Below are 17,678 nucleotides of genomic sequence, written 5' to 3' on the forward strand. Positions count from 1 at the left end.
GAACCCACAGGTTAAAAAGTTTCTTCACTTTTAATTCTCTGCTGCTAGTACACTCATGACAGTTTACTTAGCACATTATTCCAAGGACAGACTCCACATAGCTCTCCAGAATTGTCTCTGAACTACTCGGCATGCTACAAGATACTGCCTCACTCAGGAATGACGCCTCTCGACTCCCTGGGTTCAGTACTGACAACTAAGGATACAGGGTGCCAAGAAAAGGTGCTCTGAACATTTCCCTCAATGGTCAATCCGAAGCCACATGTGGCTTGGCCCAGAGAGCCACCTTTATACACACAGTGTGCTACTGCCTGCTCTGTGGCCTAGCTGTGAGAGAGCAAGAGTGCCTCCTACATGCCATTGTCCCCAGCCTCCCCGCCAGCCCACCTTGTAGATGTTGGTCAGTGCGCTCTTACTGGGGAACTTCACTGCATTGACTTGCACAGCAGGCCCTGTCTCAATGACCTCGTTCTCATTGCTCAGGGGGGTCACATAGAGCATGAAGGGCTGAGTAGTGCCAATGAGCTGATTGTCCACCTGGGGCAGGAAAAGCCAACAAAACAGAAACAAACAAGACAAGCTGCTTAGTTGGGTTTTTTTTTTTGGTTTTGTTTTTTTTTTACATTTGGTAACTTCATGCTATGCAGGCTACTCAGAGTCCCCTGGCCACTTTGCCACCTCACATCTACAGCACACACGCACACACAGAGTAATCGATTGAATCCAAGAGCAGTAGTGGTGACGCTAATGGGAAAAGTGATGCACACCAGCGATTCCAGCACTTAGAAAGCGGAGGCAGGAGAACTGAGCACTGGAGGCTACAATGTACTACACAGTGAGTCCCTGACTCAAAAATAGTAACAGGGTAGGCAAGCCGGCTCAGCAGGTAAAGGCATCTGCTGCCAAGCTCCCAGACTTGAGTTTACTCTCCAGGACCTATGTGGTAGGAGGAGAGAAGCAACCGATTCTCTCAAGTTGTTTCCTAACCTACACACAGACACTCTGCCTTGTGCACACACATAAATGCACAAGATGAATAAAAACTGAATTGACAATAACAACATAGTAACAACAGAAACAACAAGGAGAGTTCTAAGACTTAGACTTGACTTAGTGAAGACTAAGCAGTCAGCTCAATCTCACCACTCTACAGAACATTCATATTTAAACCCTCGTATTTAACACAATAAATGGGCACAATATTTGCTAATAAAAATAGTTTCAAAATAGAAAAAAGAACTTAAAGCATCAAATGAGAAGACCTGTCATGTCAGAACAGGTCAACATATGCATCACAACCCTCAGTGCCCAGCAGTATGTTGGTCACTGTACATGTGATGCCTAGGTACAAGCCTCAGCACACTGTCCTAGCTAATAGAGGCAGAAGTAGAGAAGAGCCTTGCTCCAAATGACCAATAATAGGAGTGGTTCCATCTACTCTGTTCTGTTCCAGGCCAGTGCTCTCACTGCTATGCTATTGATGCTTCTCCCTCGTTCTAAACGCCTTATAAGCAAGAGAGCAAAGACCCTGGTCAGCTGCAAGCTCTGAAGGTTGAGCAGTCTCTCTAGCTCCCAAAGACAACTTTCGATTCCACTGATTTTACTACTGCAATTATAGATTCTACTTCATGGATTTCAGATGTTTAGCTTTTCTTTCTGTGTTTACCTGCTCTCTTTCAATTTTTCTGTTTTTCAACCTTTGTGCCAGTGTATGCATGCAGGTGTGATATGTGTCCATAGGGTCACATGTGGAGGTCAGAAGACAATCTTGGATGTCAGTCCTTGCCTTGTTTGAGACAGGACTCTTGTTCATCACTTCAAACACCAGGTTTTATACACCATTGGTTGGTGTTTGCATGTGTATGTCTGCATGTGGAGGTCAGAGGATATCTTGTGGAGTCAGTTCTCATCAGATCTGAAAGCAAGCTCCCTTATCTACTGAGACACCTCACCAGCTCTCTTCTACATACTTTAAAGTTCTAATCAGTGTGTCTAACCCTCAGGATCTGAGCCATGTGCACCCCAGGGCAGCTACAGATGCAGCACAGCACAAGATCGTAAACTTACTAAAACATTCTGAGATTTTCTTTTTTCTTTTTTCAGTTTCTTTATAAGTCAATTGCACAGTTCTCAAGTGAGGCTTCTGGAGCTGACACAGTGTCACAATGTCAGAAGGCTAGAGTCTGTGATTAGACATATCAGTGTTCACATGTGTCATGTCCTCTTGATTAATTAATTCTCCTATCATTAGGAAATTACCTTCTTTATCTCTGCTAATATTCTTTGTTCTGACATTAATCAATGTGACTCCTACTTCCTTCCTCATGACTAAAGTGTAGTGTGCCTCCCCACCCCCCTTTAGACCCTTTTAACCTATTTGAGTCTTTATAGCTAACAAATGCGGGGGAGGCTAGAGACAAGGTATCACTACATAACACATGCAGACCCTGAACACATGATCCTCCTGCCTAAGCCTCAAGCCTGACTATAGGCCTTTTCTTGTGGCCCTTTTTAATGCAATCTGACCATTTCTATGTTGAACTCACTGAGAATTAATTGGCACCATTAAGTTTTTGTCTGTCATCTTGCTATGGCTTACCATCTGTCTCATATGTTGTCTTTCTCATTTTCTGCATTCTCTTGGATTCATCAAGCATTTTCTTAACATTTTACTTTATTACTCACCTGTAATTATTATTATTTTTGGAGGGGTTACAGTATTTAACTCAATATGTCGGTCTACCATTAAATGACATCATACTACTTGATATACAAAATCACAGTGCTGAACTTGCAGTTGTTCCCTGCAGACTTCATGCCATAGTTGTTTATCATTTTACTTTCTATGTGGTACAGACACACCTCAGTGTTGTCATGCTTGTCTAAGCAACCATTACCTCCTGAGGAGACTTACTTAAGAAGCCTACTCTTGCATGTTTTTCATGTCTTTACATCAGGTTTTCTTCTCTCCTTTATGCTGATTCAAATTCCATTAGCACCATTTTCTGTCTGCTGGGTAATGTTCTTTAATGCTTTTGGAAGCTGTGGTCTTAGATAATAAATCCTTTTATCATTTCTGTGTCTAAGATCATCCTCACCTCATCCTTTATGATGGTTTCAATAGAATGATTCTCATAGGTGCCTGTATTTGAATGTCTAGTCCCCTAGTTAAGGGAAGCACTAGGAGGTATAGCCTTCTTGGAGGAGGTGTAACTTTTTGGACAAGGTGTGCCACTGAGAGTGGCCTCTGTCATTTAAAAGCCAATGCTAGGCCCAGTCTCACTATCCACCTGAGGCTTGTGAATCAGGATATAAAGCTCCGGGCTCATTTTCAAGAACCATGTCTGCCTGTGTGTCACCATGTTCCCCACCACGATGCTAACAAACTAACCCTCTGAAACTGTAAGCCAGCCCCATTAAATGCTTCCTTCTATAAGCATTGCCTTGGTCATAGTATCACAGCAATAGAACAAGGACTAAGATACCCTCGTTTTAGAAACATACGTCTTCTAGGAGTAGGTTTCTAGGATGATAGCTTTTTGCCTGCTTTTAACGCTTAAGAATATTGCTGACCATGCTTTCACTTACATTTTTTTCCCAACAAGCAATCTGTTATCTTTGTCATCTTAGCTTTGTTCCTTTGTATATACTGCTTTTATCCATGATTAACCTTACTATTGCTCTTATATAACCTATGGCATCTCAGAGAGGCAGTGAATTGATTCAAGGAACCTTGTATGCTAAGATTGATGAATCTTAAAGCAGTGTGGTGTTTGTACACAGACACACACAGCCTTCTGCACATTTTATAGTCTCTAAATGGCTTACAGTTCCTCAGCCAATGTAAGTTCTATGGGAATGGTTGTTATGTTTTGTTTGGAAAACAATGAGATAGAGAAAGCTCTGGATATGTTAAGCACATAAATGAAGCCCACAGGTATAGAAGGCCAACTGGAGTTCCATCCATGTGCGTTATACACATCCAGTAAAATTTTCATTTCTTGAGGTCAGTTTTTATTTCTGTGTCTCTATTCAACTTTTTAAACATACAGCACTCTGGTTTTGTTAACAGCTTTAAGTGTGCTCTAACAACTTTATGAGCGCTGGGTCCCTCCTGAAAGCGTTCTTGTCTGCATCATGGTGGCTACCTTTTGGCCTATCAGTTCTGCCTTGTTGGGTGCTTGACATGTCTGCCCCCAAATACATTACGAGGTTTGTGGGGAACACAGTCCATTTCCTGGGATACTTGTTGACCCTTCAGCTCTTCCTTTCATGATTTTCAAGACAGGGCCAGAGCAGAATTCAAAATGGGGCCAATAAGTCATGGAGGCAAGACTTTGCCTGAGACTCTTTTCAATGTCCCACATATTCTGGGGTTCCGGTACAGCTCACAGCCTGCTCCCTAAGATCCTCCTGGATGAATAGCTCCTCCACACAGATCGACACTCTGCCAAACCTCTTCCTCTGAAGCTCTCTCCACATAGGTCCACTACTGTGGATGCTCAGCTCTGTCTTCACAATGCCTCCACTCTGCAGACTGCTGTTCCAGGCTCCTCTCCCTGCACTATAGCCTAGAAACTTCTCTAGCTAAGCCATTCATAAGTTTCACCTCTTTTATTTCCCATCTTGTACGGGTCACTGTCCTTTGCGGTCAGATGTCTAGTGTTCTGAAGCTGTTATTATTTCATGTGGATTTAGGGCTTATCTCAATAGGAGAATAAAGCCAGTCTCAGTTACTCCATCTGGTCTGGAAGTAGAAGTCAGACCCTGCAACTCCTCCTGGAAAAGACTACCTGACTCTGTACTTTTTTTTTTCTAAGCTCATATGATGGGAAAACTGAGGCTGATGACATGGCCTGACAATGCAAAGTCAACCCAAGTTCAAGTCCTGGGATCCAGGTAAAGGAGGAGGGCAAGAACTGATTTTGTCCCCTAACCTCCACATACACACAGTGAGTGTACCAGCTATCACTCCCATTAGCTAACTAAGCTATTTACACATCAGCTGTATAATCGGGAATTCATCTTGGTTTGTATTGCCAGGCATAATGGCCAGGCATTTGTTGACAGTACTCAGGAGGCAGAGGCAAGCAGATTCTCTGTGAGTTCCTGGCCAGCCTGGTCCTATACAGTAAGTTATAGGCCAGCCAAGGCCACATAGTAAGATCCTGTCTCAAAAACATAGAGAACTTGTGAGATGCATTAAGGTGGAAGCTCTTCACAGGATGACTCTTTTGAAGATTAGATATTTCTTCCATGGACTGCAGAGATGCCTCTGTCATAAAGAGTACTTGCAGGTCTTGTAAAGGTCCTGGTATGGTTTCCAGCATCCATACTGAGTGGTTCACAACTGCCTTTAACTCCAGATACAGGAGGACAGCTCTGTCTTCCCTTGGCACTGGCACTCATGTGTATACATACAAACACAGATACACACATAAATGAACATTCAAACAACACTCTCATCCTGGTACCTGCACATCCTGTATGCTAAGCTCAAGCATATGACTGGCTGCCAGCTGAGTGTAATGGATGTTGATTCCTGTCAGGCTTGCAAAGACCAGTTCTTCTGGGACTTTGTTAATTAAAGAGACACCAATTCCGCCTTCTAACCGTACAAGCACCTGAAAGGAAATCAAAACCTTGTCAATTGTTTATAACAGGGCTCATAGAAGCCAGAAGAGTACACAGACACGAATGGCTTTCAGTCTCTCTTCTATTTACCTCTCAACAGTATAAAACTACTGCAGAGTTTGGACAGTTACCTTTCTGGCTCAAATGTCCCAATCTCCCTGGAGGCCAAGCCTTCCATTTTGGATGGACTCCTCGGTCAGGTCACAATGCCATTGGGTGTGAAGACACTTTACCTAACACACAGTTGCTGCACAGTACAGGACACTGACTGTTCTAGAACCTGTTTCCTTGTTAGTGTTATTCTGTGCATCTCCACAGCATCTGACATGGCTCCACACAGGCATTTGATTAAACACTGTTTACCAAGATCAAGTAAGCATGCTCCCTCATGCTCATCTCTTCTCTACCTCAAGCTTGTCATTCTCTTCCCAAAGCCCAAAGACAAAGGAAAAAGGATTTGAGTCAGATGGAGGGGAAAAAAGTCAAATTTTCTTATTCTCTAAATACTATTAAAATTTGGACATTCAGCTTCCATTTTGTCATCTAGAGGAACATCTGTTACTCGGTGATTCCACCTAAGCTGCAGACATTACTCGCATGACATAAACACACAAGTGGTAACAGTAAACATAATGAAATAACACCCCACAGTCAAGAGTTCACACAATCACCAAGCAAATTCTCAACCAACTGGTAACCAGGAAAGTTAATCTGCAACATTTTAAAAACTTACTGTCTGGACTGGCAAGATGGTTCAGTGGGTAAAGGTGGAAGGAGAGAACTGACTGCTGCAAGTTCTCCTCTGATCTCACACACACTGTGGTACCACAACCACACACATGAACACATATATAAATAAACTGGTAAACTTACTTCCAGCTCCTGGTGTGTGTCTGGATTCCTCAATTTCTGCAGCTCCTGCTCTGTAACAGGAAGTTCCTCCACTTCATATGATGAGCGCTCACTTTTCCGCTGGCAGAAGTCTGTTATCTGAAATCAAAACAAAACAAAAGGAGGGCTCACACTTCTACACCAACTATTGGTCAAGAGTCACTGCATGCCCAGGAAAACTACAGAAGCTAATGGCCTCCCAGGCTGCTAGAGCAAGATCTGGGCACTAATGAAGCAGGTGCAATTCTGAGTCTAGATAGCACTCTATCCAGCTAAACACCTTGGGTGTCTCATAGAGTGTAGGTAGGCCTCACAGAGCAAGGACAGGCCTCACAGAGCAAGGACAGGCCTCACAGAGCAAGGACAGGCCTCACAGAGCAAGGACAGGCCTCACAGATCACAGGCAAGCCTCACATAGCAAGGATAGGTCTCACAGAGCACAGGCTTGAGAGAACACAGGCAGGCCTCTGCAGGTCAGTTCCTCTGGCCTCTGTAAACCAGTATGACAGACTGATTCTGGTGTGGAGCATGATGTGTTGTATCAGAATACTCACATAGTACTCCACTGTCTTATTTCCCTCAGCTCTCTATTACTCTATGACTGATGCCTGCATCTCCAACACACATCTCACCTTGAGCACCAGATCAGAAATCACAATGGCTTTTGGACATCATCACAGAGAACCATGTTAACTTAGCCTAGCAAGTGCCAACTTAATTTCTGTTTCCCTCAAGTCTGCTCTGCCCTTGCTACCTAACAGATTCCTGAGGCCACTCTCCCTCAGGCTCCAACCAGCACTCAGTCACCGAGCATTCAGTCAGCATCCTTTGGATGAGCTTCTCTTCCCCACAACCTGGCACTTTGCTCTAAGCCACCATTTCTGATCTTCATGCCAGAGCCTCTTAGTTGGGCTCTTTCTGCCTCCAATCTTTTTAACACTGCAACCAATGAGTTATCTCAGATCAATCTTTATCACAACAACTCCTTACTCCTGCCTGCCTTGGACAAAACATTCTACTATTAGTTTGAATCTCAGGTCTCAATCCTGTCTCTAGTCTTATTTCTTACCATATGCCAATACCAGTCTCTTCACTAGTCAGCTTCCCAAATACTATATAACTGAGTTAGCCAGTGCTGGTTGTCAACCTGACTATATCTGAAATTAACGAAAACCCAAGCAGCTGGGCATACCCGTGGAGGTTTTCTCAGTCAATCATTTGAGGTGCAAACACTCATCCTAAGTCTGGGCCATGTCTGATAGCAGTCTATATAAAAGGACATGGAATAAGGAAGGTTTTACTTTTTGCCTGCCTCTCCTCTCTCCTGCTGCTGAAGCATTCCTTTACTGGTATTAGAATCTACTTCTTCAGGATCCCAATGCATACTGAAGACTGGCTGAGGCATCTAGTCTTGTGGCTTAACTACAGACTCTTGGCACTTCAGGCAGGATAGCACAAGGGCCAACAGCCTATAAGCCACTCCAGTAAATCTTCTTTTAATATCCAGACATATATTCATTTTAGACATTTTGTTCCTCTAGAGAACCCTAATACAATAACTTCCTATGTTTATCTCTCAGCAGCTGTCTATGCCCCTAAGGTAAACTATGAAGATGGAATTCAGACTGTCGGCTCACTGTCACATGCTTAGTAACCGAAATGCTGCTTGCTTCTCATAGTTGCTGAGAAAATTACCTCTGTGTGAACATGCCCAACACGGTGAAAGCCCTCTGCCTTGCCTTCTCTACCAGGCTCACTCTTTCTGTTAACTTACTGCTCATTGAGTATTATGTCTTGTATGCATTCCCTCAGCCTCGAAGCCCAGGCTCTTCACTCCCCTCACCGCTCCCTTTGTGACACACCATTGTGCTTGTTTGGGTAAAAAAAACTCCTTTCATGAGTAGTCATTCATCAATTGTTTTAAAAATGAGTATAATAGTTAATGACACTGAGAATATCAGTATGCATTTTTCTTATCTTCTTAAATTCTTATATATTGGAGATAAAGGTCTTCTCATGTAACCAGGCTGGCCTTGAATTTGAACAAGTGATCCTCATGGCTCAGTCTCTTGAAAGCAGAGTGTGAGTAATCACCTCCATGCCTGGTTAAGTCCTAAGCATTTTTAGACTTTGCTTAACTTTATATCTGCACTCATTTCCACTCTAGCTCCCATACAACTTTGTAATGGAGACCAAGCATATCCAACATGTGAATACACTAAAATAAGTACTTGTTAAACAGCTGACCATTCGGGTGGGAAGGAAAGGGCATGGGCTGTGTGGATCCTTCTACTGCTTACCTGGAGTGCTCGCGTTGGTCCATCCGGGACGACTCTTATGGACAACATTCCAGAACCAGGCCTCATTTTTTGGTTAGCAAACTGTTGTTCTGGTGGAACTGGCCCCAACAGCTCCACAGACGAGTCAGGACCAAGAACAACTTCAGCTCCATCAAACAATCCAGAAAGTCCTCCTTTGGCCTAAAAGATGTCAAAATGAAAATGTATAAGAAAAGGTCAAAGCACAGACTCGGATAATTCAACAAACTGCTTAGGTAACAAATGAATGGAAATTCTTCTTTGAGGAGCCACAAAAAGTAAGACTGTACATAACCGGAGGTAATTTTACTGCATTAACATGGAAAGTTACATGCACACACAGTAAGAGGTAACCCCACAAAGACAGTGGTTTTACTCCACCTTTTAGTAAGCCTCAATCACTAAAAATAAGTTTATAAAGTAGCTAAAGCCAGCTTTGTTTCTTTCAGTACTATCATTGAGGTTTGCCTTAAAACCTTAAATATTATAAAATTGATCATTTATCCCTCAACTTACCAATTAAAAAGCCAGTTCTAAAGCATAAACTTCCCCTATGCTCAAGGCAAAAGAACCAAATAAGCTAATCAATGCCACTTTTCAACTGTAATACAGACTGGAACACAGTTTGGCAAGATTTTGGAAAAAGTCATAGTCCTGCTATGTTCCTCACACGAAACACAGGTCTACAGGGCAAGGCCAATGGGGACATGCCAAAAACTAGAGAGAACAAATATTTCAATACTTTTTCTTGGTTTTGGTTTCAGAACACGGCCTTGCTCTTTGCCTGGGTAATCTCAGACTCATTGTCTCCTGTAGGGATTGTAGGTATGCACAACCATGCCCACCATCTTTATTCATTTTAAATACTGAGACATAGGGCAGGCAGGTTTCAATACAATGAAAGCCTTTCATAAGCGTAAGTTTAGAAAGTACATACATAACTTGGAAAGGGCAGGTCAGAATATGTTTGCAAGTCTTCTATTGCTGTACTTAGCATAGGAATGAAACAAGCCCAGTTCCCTAACCAAAACACATTCACAGCAAAGAAATGGTGGGCAGATCCAGGAAACAACAAACATTGAAGGGGATTTGGGTGGGAGGGAAATGCTCCACGAAAATTGGAATTACATGGGCTTTAAAAAAAAAAAACTAGAAGTAAAGAAGTAAAGTCAGGGTCAGACCCGGAACCCACCAATTATAACAAGCCTTCTTTTGCCTCTAGAAGTCTGAATTGTGTTGCTAATTGAAAATCCCAAATCCACTCCAGATGTGAGCTTCACATAAGTAAGCAGCTGGCCTTTGATGAGAAATGCTCAGGGCCACAGAGGTAAAGAAAATAAATCTCACCAAACAGAAGAGGCTTCTTATGGCTGGCTGTGCACAGCACCGTGTGAGAGAACAGCCTGACTCCACTGAGGAGAGAAACACTGACTGTGCTGAAGGCCTGCTGCTGGACTTGTGTTATGTGAGTGCTGTGCTGTGTGAGTCCCACGAAAGGCAGACCTGCACACGCAGTCACTGTGCTGCTCAACACTACAAGCTACCCTTCCACCTGCTCACCTCAGATGCAGGGGCACATGCCTGTCCCAGAGAAAGAAAAGGCAGAAATCTAAATGCCTGACAGTTAATTTCCCAAGTACATATTTGCTTATAAAGTACATGGAAATTTATTCTGACACAGACTGGCTGAGTTCAGGACAATGAAAACTGTCAAGCAGTCTTGCCCATCACATTTTCTACAACAAAATGTTAATTGTAATACCACTAAGAATGTAGCAATAAGTGAAATCAGAAGCATGTATATAATTAAATTGGTTATATAATACCAAGTAGTCAGCCTTGAAAACATATACATAAAAGTACACACACACACACACACACACATTTAATAGTTAAAAAAAAAAAAAAGAAGTGATGAATTCAAAAGAAAGGAAAGGGAGGATATGGGAAGGTTTGAAGGGATTAAAGGAGAAAGGATGTAAATACAATATAATCTCAAAAATATTAAAAAGGAATGAAAGAATACTGGAAATGTAATTATTGAAGGAGGAGGAGGAGGAAGAGGAAGAAGATAAGGATGGCAGTGTACAACTCATGACCAGCTCCTACACTTTACAGAAAACTACTGCAGCTTCCAGGACCTAAAACTAACCCACCCACCTCAGTGCTAGGCTTTTAGTGGACACTTTCCCCCCTTCTTTTAAGAAGTAAGGTAGGTAATTCTTGTCATCAGGGAAATTTTTTTTCAGAGAAACCAAGAACAAAAGGAAAAGAAGCTATCGCATAGGACAGCTACTTCTAACACCCTTGACCTGTCACCTTCAAGAACCCCTCCTGTGGAGCTGAGAGATGGCCCAGTGATGAAAAGAGCTTGCTGCTTGTTCCATTCCCAGCAGCCACATCGAGTAGCATATAACCTAAAACTCCAGCTCCAGGGACTCTGACGTCCTCTTCTGGACTCTGCAGGCACCGGTACTACTATATACACATACTCACACATACATGCACACACATACACATAATTAAAATAAAAGAAATCTTGAGCCATCAGTGCAGGAGCTGTGAGATTAGAAAGATTATAAGAGCCAGAATACCACAAATCCTGCTGAGAAACATTTTCTCCTATAAATGGCTATATAAGGAGAACAGGAACAATGGCAATATCAATGAACATGTCAACATGGAAGGGGAAGTTTTGTATGTCCCACCCCTAGATGAATAACTATATAGGCAACTAATGACTGCAGGGAGAAAGAGAATTGGTCTCTCCCAGGGATGAGTCACCTAAATCAGTTATTCAAAGCAGAGTGGTCAGCCCTAAAAGTAGAAACACACAAAACCAAACATGGTCTCAGCAGGGTGCATTTGTATATACTTGTGCATACATGTGCATATAATAATAACAACAACAACAAAGAGGCTATCAATTTGAAAGCTGTGAGAGCATGGGAGCAAGTGGAGAAAGGGTAGTGGGAGGGGCAGGAAGGGGATAAGGGAAGAGAGAAAGTGATGTGATTCTATTTCAATTATAAACATTTTAAAATAAAATTAAGTCTTAAAAAAAGAAAATAACATTTCCCATGTAGGAACACACAGATGCACAGCAAAAGTTTCTTGACTGCCTTTAACAAAAGTGAAGTAACTACAGAGTCCTGTGCTCTGATTAATTTTTTCCATTGAATAATTCATCATACATAACATAGATGAGGCTTTGTTTTGACCCTGAGAATTGCAACTCAGGGTGTCAAAAGCAACTGACCTGAACAACCAGCCCATGCAAGCCACAGGTCAGTTTTCCTTCGTGGAAGCTCCAGGTCTGGGTGGTGCTACGCCTGCGATCTGGCTTTCTCAGCATCAGTGGCTCGTATCTGGACAGAGACACATAATGAGGTCTATCTCTAGCTAGAAGCCTTAGGAGAATCTGAGGCTCTGCCCCTCTGCTTACCAGCACCCTGACCCTGCAATCGAATGGGCATCATAGTCAACAGAATGGAGACCCAAAACACAAATGCTTGTGTCTTGCAGAGCAAGTCATCTTGCCGTCTGGGAGAGGCTATATATTGAACAGTTAAAATCTTTAACTGTCTTTAGGGTTCCATTTCTAAACACTTTACTCTGTGTCTTGAAGTACACATTTTTGGAAATAAATGGGGTAACAATTAAAAAATACAAACAATGATTTTATGGAGAAACCAATACATGAGTAAAGTAACTTATTTAAGCTAAAGTAATTCATGTAAGCTGACCAGAGTTAATCATAAAAAACAGGTCTGAATAGTGCTGTTAAATTAAGTCTTCTTGAAAGACTTAACACAATATTAGAAAAACTTAAGAACAGAAACTGTTCAATTTTAGAGAACAAGGGTAGACTAAAATTTACAGTAAAATAAATGTTTATTTTCTATAAAATATTTTACTATTTGATATTTCTTAACAACTGTATGGGTACGGTCACGGCTTTAAAATTAAATGATACTTGAGAATTTGATAGGCATCACTCATTAAGGAAAAAAATCAAAATATACCAATTCTCACAACAGTTTACAAAATTTATTTTGAGGGGCAAATTTCTCAACTCTGAATTTGAATGTAATGGACTTGATTCAAAAATTACCCCGCCGATTACCTGTTGTCTGTCACAGCAGCCAGTCCAGCGATATCCAGGATAGCAGACCCCTCTATGGAACGTGTAGCTGAGGGCTTGTTGGGGTTGTGGGGCACTGCAGAACCCTCATGGGCCAGCATTCCTGTCCCTGTCATTCTCCAGAGCTGAGAGCGCTTTCCTGGTTCCTGACGGGCAGATACACAGAGATGTAGCCACAGCTAGCCCTGTCCCTCACAATGGGCCAAGGAGGTTCTCCAGTTACCAGTGGACTTAGATGTTTCCCACACCACAAAAATACTAAAGATTTCATTATTGGGAATTTCTAGTTAGATAAGTATGCCAAACTCTTTTTCATTTTTTAAATTTTATTTTTCTCTGTGTGTGTAATGTATGTTGAGTGCCACCATGAGTGTCTAATGGTACACACGTGTGGAAGTCTAAGGACAATTCTCAGGAGTTGGTTCTCTCCTTTCACCATTAGATCTACGGCTCAAACTCAAGTCATTAGGATTATGTGGTAAACCCTAGCCAGCTCATCAGGCCATACTAAACCCCTAAATCAAGCAACCAAAATTTGAAAGTGGTACAAATTTTTTAAGAAGTATTCTTTGAGACTGGAAAGATGGCTTCATGGTTAAGAGCATGTATGCTCTTGCAGAGGACCCATGAAGTTTACTTCCCGGCACCCACATCAGACAGCAAGCCACAACTGCTTGTAACTCCAGCCTCCAGCTCTAGGCAGTGATCTGAAGACCTTACCTGGATTCTAAGGTAAGGCGCACTGATAAATGCACAACCTGCCCCACCCCCCACCCCAGGTCCCACTCAATAGACATACACATGTATAAATAATTAAAATAAACTTAAAATAAAATAAAAGAAAATTGTATAACCTATACACTTAGTATTTGAAGAGGTAGGCTAGTTTGCCCATTTGACAGGTCAGGGAGCAGGCTCCAAGAGCTTAGATGCCTCATGTGCATTACTCAGGCTGAAACTAGCTCACTGTGACTGTGCAGTATCCTTTAAAAAAAATTAGAAGCCAATGACTGGCCAATCTCCTACCTAGCTATATTGCCATGATTACCACTGTCTCATGTGACAATGACCTCAGGTGTCTTCAGTCCAGAAGAGAGTGCAGTTACACCAAGAACAGACCCAATGCAGCACCTGTATCTGGTGTTCTGTAACTTGCTAGAGTTGAGACAGCAGCAGCCCCCGCTCCTTCCTTTCAACGTTTACGGTCTACACAGTTGTTACAAATTGGTTACAGCCAAGGATTAGCTTGCTTGAATTTAAAGTTTATTTTCCATATATTGCTTCTAATTTCAATGCACTTTATTTACTAAAATACTTACATACTGAAATGCTTCCAGGTCTGTCAAAGGAGTTTATGTAGTCCCTTATATACTATAGGTAATAATACTTATTGAGAATCTGCTGCTGGTCATGCCTTGGTCTGAAGGATTTAGATACAGTAATTCATTTAATCTTGAAAATAATCCAACAAGGTACATGCTGTCACTGTCCTTACAGAAGAGGAAGTCATAGTGTGGGGAGAAGTAACTTTCCCACGCTGCCAGGACTGGTGAGCGGTGGGACAAATGTGACCCTTCCCATTCTAGAGTGTACGTAACTGTTCTTTCATGTTGCCTCCTTAACACAATCCACATAACCCCACTGCAGGGACACCTTTACCCAAGCTGTGACTCTCAGGGTCACATACTCCTAGCATGTAGGAGCTGCACCACAGCCGTGGACACCCCTGGTACCCACTAATTCGTTCACATGATACACATGTGCCAGAAAGATAGTTTTTTTCATTGTACATTTTTTCTTGTCAACTACCAGGAATTGAATCTAGGGTTGGCAGTGTAGCTACTGAGCTACATCCTATAAATTGGAAACCAAAGGTTCTACTGCGAACACCAGAGTAAAATGGCCAGATCTGAGACCCAGCTGCACAGTCACAGTGAGCTAGTTACAGCCTGAGTAATGCACATGAGGCATCTAAGCTCTTGGAGCCTGCTCCCTGACCTGTCAAATGGGCAAACTAACCCTACTTCTTCAAGTTCTTGTGTTAAGTGTAATAACCACAAAGTGCTCAGTGTGAGCCTGGCATGGCTGTGTCTTCAGAAATGTGTGCTATGCTATCATCCCCACATGTCTGACATATCACTTCATGTATATTATCTTAGACGGTTCCTTTAAAACCCCTAGGAACTTGATAAAAAGATGCAGCTCAGGAGGAGTGAGAAATCCAGCTTCAAACTGAGAGCAGCGCCTGTTCTGCCGCTGGAACTGCTGTCCATGCCAATGACACCAAAGTCAGCCTAGAGCTCTCAGGCAGCTCCCACAGCCTGACCTGTACTCACATCTGCCCACAGGACTGGCCAACACAGGAAGCAGCTCAGATGCTGCAGGCTGAGGTATGACCCAGTTGCCCAGTGAGGACAGCTGACCTTCAGAGATTTACCTGACCTAAGCTGGAACCAACCAGAACTCTCTTAAAAAATGAAGATACATCATCTTTCTGAGGTGCCCTTTCCCTCTTTGCTAGAAACTTAGTCTCTACACCTGAGGTGAGACTGAGAAAGGAAGGGAGAAGTCCATGGGGCTGAATGGATTTCGAGTGGCCCAGGACGACTAGAAATCTATCCAGACTTGCATAACCTCTAAGTGCAACTGACTATGAATAAACTACCTCATGCCACATGTGGGGACACATTAGTGTAAACACAGCCCTCCACCAGGGCCCTTGGAATTGTAGAACTTAAACTACGCAGACTCCTTAGGTCTATGCAAGCCACATGACAATTCCGTGATCGTCCTCCCGAGAGTGGTTGCTGCATCTCTGACGACCCTAACTGATGTTATCTTTCAGTTTCAACTACTCACTACCTCTCTTCCTGCCATTTGTAAGATCTCTGACCAATTTTTACTGCTCACCCTGAGCTCTTACCTTCTTTTTCAGGATGACTCTCTGCGTCTTTGGAGACACATCCAAGACAAGTTCTGCACAGGTAATCGCCTTGTGGGAAGCCACGGGCCTTCCTTTTCCCTCCTGCAAACTAAGAGGAAATAAATGAGTGCACATACGTACACACAGAACAAAGCATAAATCTCTATTAAAGAACAAAAAGTTGGGCCTGTGCTGTAATCTCAGCACTCAGGAAACTGAAGTAGAAAGAGAACCCAGGCTATACAGAAAGACTCTGTCTCAAAACAAACAAAAATTCACAAAATACAGAAGAGAAAGCCAAACAGGACAAAGGCTTAGAGCTGCCCCTACCTTTGCACAATTCAAGGTTTATTTTTAAGAACACAAAACTCAAGCATTTTCCCTTTCCTCATAATTTCATTGGTACAAACATGAAACAATGAGCATAAATCTTTAAGGGGGGCATGGCACAACCAAGGCAGATATCCAAAGGGAACATTAGGATGAGAAGAATGGGCCAATAGACACCACACCCCACTTTAGGCCTGTGGCTCAAAACTCCCAAGCTTTATGGAATGTTGCAGTCTTGTTCGGCTTGGGGCATCTTTTCTTCTACTACTACTACTTCTTCTTCTTCTACTACTACTACTACTACTACTACTACTACTTCTTCTTCTTCTTCTTCTTCTTCTTCTTCTTCTCCTCCTTCTCCTTCTCCTCCTCCTCCTCCTCCTCTTCTTCCTCCTCCATCATCATTATCATCATCATCTGTGTAGGCTGTTGGGGATTATATACATATGGCTGGGTAAACTCACCTATATGTATACATTGTGCAGTAAGGAAAGAGATCCACATTGGATATCTGCCTCAATTACTCTATATCTTATTATTTGAAACAGGGTCTTGTTGGACCTGGGACTGTGTCAGTTAGACTGGCCCAGGATTAGCCCATCTGTGCCCGCAGTGCTGCTGCTACAAGCACTTGCCACTGCACTTGGCTTTCCATATGAGAACTGGGCTCCAAACCCAAGAGCTTCAGCTTATGGGGAAAGCCTGCCCTGAAGTATGTGCACAGTGCTCCTGTTTGCATCAGTCATTACTATTGTAAAAAGTACTGGTGAGTTCAGTTAAAAGTTAGTCATCTGGTCATGAAAAGCATAACAAAATTCAACAAATTAGATTTCACTGAAATGGAAAAATTTTGATCTTTCAATGATACCATCAAAAAATAAAAAGACAATCCATAGCATTAGAGAACAAAACCCGCAAAAAGCTGTATAAACAGCTTCGACGCCTACCAACATACGGGCAAGGACATAACCCAGAGCATTTCTCAGGCCTACACAGACCTGCACATCAAAAAAGCAGAGTCACAAGGCATAATGTGGCTGAACCCAAAACATTACACTCAGTAAAAGATGCCAGACACAGGCAGTCTCAGAGGTGATCCTAACTGCAAGGGCTACCCAGCTAGCAAAGCCCACAGGAAGTGAAGTGGGTCAGCGGTTGCTGAGGTCTGGGAGTAAGGAGATGAGGAACAAGTGCCAGTGGAAGTTCTTTCAGGGAAAACAAAAATGTTTTGGTGAAACTAGTAAAGTGATAAATATAGTAAATACCACTAGCTGTTCAGTTTGAAATGGTTTTCTGTTATGTGAATCTGACCCTCAATGAAATAAAAATAAAAAGCCCTATTGTTTTTCTTCTCCGTTATTAATTCTTCCAAGGATGCACACCAACTCTGTGAGGTATACATTAAACACTAGCTCCAACTCCTAGAAACCACCCACCC

General features: G+C 42.5%; 1 protein-coding gene across 4 annotated transcripts in view; it reads right to left on the reverse strand.

Annotated features, from left to right (window-relative positions):
- Positions 1–17,678, reverse strand: part of Vps13d (vacuolar protein sorting 13 homolog D) — a 223,505-nt gene that overhangs the window by 84,171 nt on the left and 121,656 nt on the right. For all 4 annotated transcript variants that reach the window (XM_029475921.1, XM_029475919.1, XM_029475918.1 and 1 more), the window contains 7 exons: positions 15,911–16,019; positions 12,970–13,133; positions 12,103–12,211; positions 8,826–9,005; positions 6,508–6,624; positions 5,475–5,624; positions 388–537 (listed from right to left, as the gene is read on the reverse strand). In XM_029475921.1, coding sequence (XP_029331781.1) covers positions 388–537; positions 5,475–5,624; positions 6,508–6,624; positions 8,826–9,005; positions 12,103–12,211; positions 12,970–13,133; positions 15,911–16,019 — 979 coding nt within the window. The remainder of the gene's footprint in view (positions 1–387; positions 538–5,474; positions 5,625–6,507; positions 6,625–8,825; positions 9,006–12,102; positions 12,212–12,969; positions 13,134–15,910; positions 16,020–17,678) is intronic.

Source organism: Mus caroli, chromosome 4 (genome assembly GCF_900094665.2).
Source record: "Mus caroli chromosome 4, CAROLI_EIJ_v1.1, whole genome shotgun sequence".
In the NCBI taxonomy this organism is placed as follows: domain Eukaryota; kingdom Metazoa; phylum Chordata; class Mammalia; order Rodentia; family Muridae; genus Mus; species Mus caroli.